The 6,320-nt window shown below is 38.7% G+C and overlaps 1 protein-coding gene across 1 annotated transcript; it reads right to left on the reverse strand.

Moving 5' to 3' along the window:
• Nucleotides 1–2,015: 2,015 nt before the first annotated feature.
• Nucleotides 2,016–4,834, reverse strand: pex11a (peroxisomal biogenesis factor 11 alpha). Its single transcript, XM_026177085.1, has 3 exons — nucleotides 4,429–4,834; nucleotides 4,183–4,298; nucleotides 2,016–3,177 (listed from the first exon to the last, which is right to left on the reverse strand). Exons 1-3 carry the CDS (start codon nucleotides 4,482–4,484, stop codon nucleotides 2,609–2,611), a joined length of 741 nt encoding a protein of 246 aa, XP_026032870.1. The 5' UTR covers nucleotides 4,485–4,834; the 3' UTR covers nucleotides 2,016–2,608.
• Nucleotides 4,835–6,320: the final 1,486 nt, after the last annotated feature.

Raw genomic sequence — 6,320 nt, forward strand, 5'->3', positions numbered from 1 at the left:
TATTATGTTGTGTTTGTTCTTTTATTGAATTCATCTCTGCATAGTTTGTTCATTCTTTACACAGCAAAACCCAAGTACGATGAAAGGGAAACAGGATATATTTTTGCAATTTTTGATTGTGGATGCGTTATCATGTCATCCTCTTGAGAAAAGCTTTCAAGAAAAATGTGTATTGTCTCGGTGAAATTGAAAAATAAAGGTCTTTTCAATTCAACAGTGCGTCATACTTCCTCAAGAGGGCAGTATTGCTCCATTTTTGAACAGTTTTTAAAGCGTCTGCTTTAAAAACAAAGCAGTACTGGGTTAGACGTATTTCTGTGAAGGTTGCAGTCATCCAGGTCATTGTAGTCTAAGGAGCTTGGAAAGAAAAGCGTCTGGACTTCTCTAAGTTTCTTGAAGACGTTCCATTTCTCATCCGAGAAGCTTCTTCAGTTCTAAGAGCAACTGTTGTAGAGTCCCAGATTTTAAGCCCTATTGATCCCCTACCTAATCACAGGAGCCAAGGTGTGAAAACGGGTGTAGGTCACAATCAGCCAAGGTTTCTGATGAACCCATAGTGAAACCTAGCCCCACCCTATCATGTGATATACTGATGTGAGTGGGCGTTAAGGCGTCTGGGAAGGGATCTCAAAACAGGATTATAGCTGGCAGACAGTTGGTGTGTAAATCACCACCTCTGTTCAAAGATGGCCGTTCACAGTGGACATAGATGGCTTATTTCACTCCTCTTTCAAACCATCTGTCTTCTCTGTCCAAAATGTGAAAATTGGCATCCAGGAAAGAGTGACGTTTGTCCTTTAGATGCAGATGAACAGCTGAGTCTTGTCCCGTTGAGATGGCTCTTCTTTGCTGTGCCACGCGTACACCAGTTGCTCTTAGAACTGAATAAGCTTCTCGGATTACAGGTTAAACGTCTTCAAGAAACTTAAAAAAGTCCAGACGCTTTTCTTTCCAAGCTCCTTAGAATAGTGGGTTAGACGTACTTTTGCCTTCGGAGCGGCCTGGCATGTTATTTTACAAGTAGTCATCAGAGTACACTGTGGTTGTAGGTTACATACCAGCCTCATTAATACAGGATGAATCCATGTGTTTTTATTATTTATGCAAACTCTGACCCTGCATCTGAATGTTTGATATATATATATTTATACACCACTCTACATTTAATCATTAGTTATATTATTAATCCTTGGTTCTCTTCCACATGGCATCTTTGTGCCCAGGTTTCTGGTAGGTGAGGTTTCTTCCTGTTAAAGGGTTTTGTTTTTTTTTTATGTCCCATTGTCACTAAAGTGTTTGCTCATGGTTCAGATTGTTGGTGTTTCTTCTGTGTTATTTAGGGTCTTTACCCTGCAGTATAAAGTGCCTCAAGGCCTTGAACTGAATTGAATTGACAAATCTGGACTCAAACACAGCGTTTTCCAGAATAATTTTGCCCAATTGTATTGTGTCTGTGTGAACTGGAGCCTTAGTTTCTTGTTCTTAGCTGACAGGAGTTACACCTGGTGTGTTTTTCTGCTGCTGTAGCCCATCTTAAATGCTTAAAGGGTCTATGTGTTGTACATTGGGAGAGACGATTTTTGGTTTTAACAAGTGGTTATTTGAGTTAACCTTGCCTTCCTATCAGCACAATGCAATCTGGACATCCCCCTCGTCTCTGGCACCAAATGGCATTTTCCCCAGAGAAATGCATCATTGGATATTTACTTCACATCATTTTGTTGAAGCCAATCACTCCTGTATTTGACTCTGAACTACAGATATAGAAGCACAAGGCTATGACAGAATCAAAGAGTGCCACTCTTAGATCACCTTTCTTCTCCATTCTAATGGTCAGTTTCAACTTGTACAGTTCGTCTTGACCACGTCTACACAACTAAACGCATTGAGTTAGACATTTGCGTTAAAGAGAAGTTTAACACGTCTAGTTAACAAAGTGACCGGTGAGTTTCTGTGTCTCGAGTATTCAATTCACAGATATGTTCTTATTAGAATGTTTAAAAGGTGACTCTCTCTATAATACAAACATTATTGCATAGTTTTATTCATTTTTCAAACATACCCACCTTCTATTCGTAACATACATCCTATAAATTACTCACGTTCAGCCAACGCCAAAAGAAAAAAACCGAAGCAAATCTCTGAAACTGGTGCTGCAAGTTTTGCCTCATTTTAAGTACAAAGCAGAGTTTAGAAAAAGAAAAACAGTGAACTTAGAAGTGACAGAGTAAGTTTTTTTCTTTTTCATAACCACTAAGTAGCCCTTATTTTCTACTACAGTGTAAAACAGCTGGTGTTGTGCAAGACTGGGATACAAAAGTACCTGTCATTGGATGTTCTAAAGTACAACAAATAGACAAAGTTTCTATATCGACTCGATTTGCTCCCTTTCAAAATTAATTCCAGATATTGTGCAAAACAGAGAAATCCAGTAATTCTAAAAAAGTGCAAGTCCATTAGTTATTACTGACTCAGGGATTGTAAAATGTGCTGGTTTTGTTTTTAACCTCTGTCCACCATTACAGTTCCAGCGACCTCTTGAACGCACCTGACGTGATTAACTCTTTGATCTGTAATCGCTTTGTAATATTTAACTTTGCCCGTGTCATCACGGTGCAATCCTTAGCCTGGGCTGTTCGAGGGTGACAATCCCAATCAGTGATGATATCAGACCACAGAATCCGATCACTCCCCCATTTGACTGGTATAAACCAAGCTTATCTAAGGGAATGAAGAGATCACAGATGTTTTTCACAGAGTCCAAGGCAAGGTCCGGGTGTGATTTCAGGGTTTCCAAAAGCAGAAAGAGAAAGCCATCCAGGTGAGGGACGACAACTTCAGCTACTTCAGGATTCTCAGTGAGATGCTGATCCATTCTCTGTTTAAAGTTTTTATCTCTTGACCTCTTTGTCATCACCTGGAGAACCGCATAAACATCTCTGCTGAGATGCATAACTAATGAGAAGAAGTAGAAGCGGGAGGAGTTTAAACTCCAGCGTTCCTTGTCGATATTGCGGATAAGACCGACACTTTTGGCCCAAAGTACATTGTCACAGATAAAGTAGAGGGTGCGGCTCACGTTGGCCACAGTAAGGCACAGGCGCAGCACTCGGTCCGAGAGCTGCATGGTTCGCTTAGCAGCCTCAATGGAATTTGCTGCATTTCCCAGCCTGAGCACTGACAAAGGAGGGGGACATGAAAGGGTATTAGAGCAGTAATCAATTTAATATGAAATGGCAGGTCAACACTTCATTATAGCAGCCCACAACAGATGGAAATACAGTTAAGGTACACAGAGGATTAACTACAGCATCTTTTCACTATTTGCCTATCTATGTTTACATACTGGAACAACATCAATGCACCCCAGTCTCTTCATTTTAAACTTTTGAACCTTTCACAACACGTTATCACATTTTAAATTGGGAGTCATAAATGACCCTTCACCCAGAAACACAAAGACAGGCAGGCCAGCCCTAGAGGCAGCAGAGTTCCTTAAAGAGATCATTAGTTGGTGCACAAACAGATCTTGGCCTTGGCCTTAACACAGCTCAGCTGCGGCATAACAAAAGAAGCTGCTCTAAGGCACGGCCATATCCTTAATTTCCATGCAAAGCCTGTTTCATTTCAGTCTTTACCTAATTCATACTAAAGCTACCAAATGTCAAGGTACAAAATTTGTCAAATTCCACATGAATTCTAAAGTAAGCACATCTATGAGTGGTACGTTTATCAGAATTACCGTCATTTGCAGCAACAGTCGGTGCAGATTTTATCCCAGCTTACAGAGAGATAAAGAGACAGCTACAGAACAACACTGTCTAAGTTTTAAGTAGACAGTTTGCCAAGAAAAGAAAAAAAATGTTCATTTGTGCACTCCTTGGCAGAATTACTGGCCTTGATGATGAAGAAATACAGTGCTCATAGACAAACTCAACAGAGAGACAAGATTCAAGTCATTTGTTAACCAAATGTATGATGCGTTTGTTTAGTTTGAATAACTGTATTTCTGTCTGATGGTCAAAAATAAAATAAGCTCTTTGAATTCATCACAGTTTTTAGAACCACCCATGTTCACAGAAACCAATGCAATAAATTAGGACAACCACAGTGGATTTGAAACTGAAATCCAATTTAACCGCAGCCACTGAACGCCTCCTAACTCCCTCAACAGTTACTCACATTTTCGTCCAGCGCTCAAGCTGGTTTCCAGACTTTTAAGTTTTGCCACAAGGTCCTTTCTGTCAGAGTTGTTTCGAAGTAAATAAACAGCGAGTGAACAAGCATACTGAGCTGCCCTAAAATAAACAAGAAGCAGATGAAGGGGGAAAGTTAGAAGGATACAGTCATGCGGTAACTTTCCCGTTTTTATCAAGAAAATAAAGTAACGTTTGTACGAGCTGGTTACAAAAGCGATGAAAAGCTCACCTGAATATGCGGTCCCTTCCCTGACTCTGACTTGTGAATTTTACAAATGGGTCCATGCTGTTAAACCACACCAATACAGGTTGTTCTAGTTAGCTTGAGCCAAGTTTCCACCTCGTCGAACCTGTGAACATTAATTTGTCGCTACAGTCGGCACGGCATCAGTCACTTTTCTTCTGCTTACACAATGCCAGGCTGATATAACGTCGATGAGTAAAACTCGTTATCAAGTATTTATCAGGTAATCTTGATTTTCAAACTTTATCCATACCCCACTTTTACAATTAGCCAATCTCCTTTCCCTGCAGTCAAACTATTGCAACCGAAGAACACCTATTTGTTTCACTACGGATGGTTTTAGAAACGGACCAAGAGCCGAACTGATTTTCTGGACGGACCAATGCGTTACTACCAGTTACTATGGTAACAGTGAAACCCCAAAGAAGGAAAAATAAAGACTAAAAGAAATTGTAATAAATTGAAGAGTTTTGTTACCGTATGTGAATAAAAATACCAACAATTTAAAACTAAAACGGTCCTTTACGATTTGCTTTTAGTTAAATTTAATAAATACGCAATAAACAATGTAAGAAATGTAAAAAAATAATAATACAAATGTAAAAAAATAAATACATAAATAAAGCGGGGAATAAAAACCTACATTACACACAATAGAAAGTCTCAAACAAACTAATTTATTAATTAAAAAAATAATCTTTCAGTTTGCATGGTTGGATACATTTCATTATTGTTTTTTAACACAGATCCAGGTAGATTTAACTAGTCATTTGACAAACTGAGTTACAAAAAAGCAGTTAAAATACAAAAAAACTATATATTATTTCTAAGAGATTTTTTTCCTCTTATTGATGTGCAGCGAATGTTTCTTATGCAGAAATACACATGAGTATCCACATCACTGCTGTAGCACTGACAAAAGGTCAGCCAAAGGCAAAAGGGATATTGCAAAATTCTATCTTCCAAGTGCATAACCAGGGAATTTAAAAAAGCAAAATTTAGTGAAGTTACAACAATCCTGAGTGCAAACAGAATAAATACAGACAGACAATTTATCAGTGTTCACAAACATTTTAATGTTACAGCTGGTCAAGCTAGAGCATGTAAGTGATTCTGTGACACTGCAGCCTTTTTTATTAGATTAATATTCTTTGATCATAAACCTAAGAAATGCTGGAGTAGTGTCTCACACTTTGAAAAGACACATCATGACTTTGAGAGAGCCCTTACCTTCAGGTAACGATATAACCTTGAAACTGCTCTTAAATACTTGCCATCATACTAATGGAGAGTGGAATTATTTTTTGCCTCTGCTGTGCAACTGTTTACAGCATTTATTTATTTTTAATCTCTCTAGTTTGACAGCATGTTGACTGTTGGTGAGGTGCTGATTAATTACACTCTGCCTCTCTGGTGTGTGTGTATGTGTGTGTCTGTCTGCTTGGCTCTGTTATGTATTCAGTAATGTAAGCTCTGATGGTATTAGTGGTTTTGATTGCTTGCGGCATATGCCCTCCTCTTTGTTCAGCAGAGGGATACCCATCAGATGAGATCAAGAGAATATGAACATATATTTCTGTAAAAGTATTTCAGTGAAGTCCCAGAGAACTAAAAAGTAAATCTCTGTTTATTGGCAAAGAAGCAGCTCTGTGATCTGTTATTTCAGTTCTTCATTTTGTAATTTTTGGGAAAAAATTAATATATTTATACTTAAAAGTAGCCTTTATTTTGCACCAGACTTCTCCTGGCTCCCTAGTGTGTATGCCAAAGTGCCCTTGGGGAAGATACTGAACCCCAAGTTTTCCCTGATGCATCCATTGGAGTGAGTGTGAATGTTAGGTAAAGTGGTTAGACACAGAATAAAGCACTTGTGTTAA

The sequence above is a fragment of the Astatotilapia calliptera genome, chromosome 7 (genome assembly GCF_900246225.1).
Source record: "Astatotilapia calliptera chromosome 7, fAstCal1.2, whole genome shotgun sequence".
Lineage (NCBI taxonomy): Eukaryota > Metazoa > Chordata > Actinopteri > Cichliformes > Cichlidae > Astatotilapia > Astatotilapia calliptera.

What these genes read in the sequence shown, in the direction of transcription:
- pex11a (XM_026177085.1), bottom strand. Translation starts at nt 4,484, where the DNA reads ATGGACCCATTTGTAAAATTCACAAGTCAGAGTCAGGGAAGGGACCGC. An exon ending in GGAAGGGACCGCATATTCAG is followed by an intron (nt 4,299 to 4,428) that starts GTGAGCTTTTCA and finishes TGTTTATTTTAG; the next exon opens with GGCAGCTCAGTATGCTTGTT. An exon ending in CTTGAGCGCTGGACGAAAAT is followed by an intron (nt 3,178 to 4,182) that starts GTGAGTAACTGT and finishes CTCCTTTGTCAG; the next exon opens with TGCTCAGGCTGGGAAATGCA.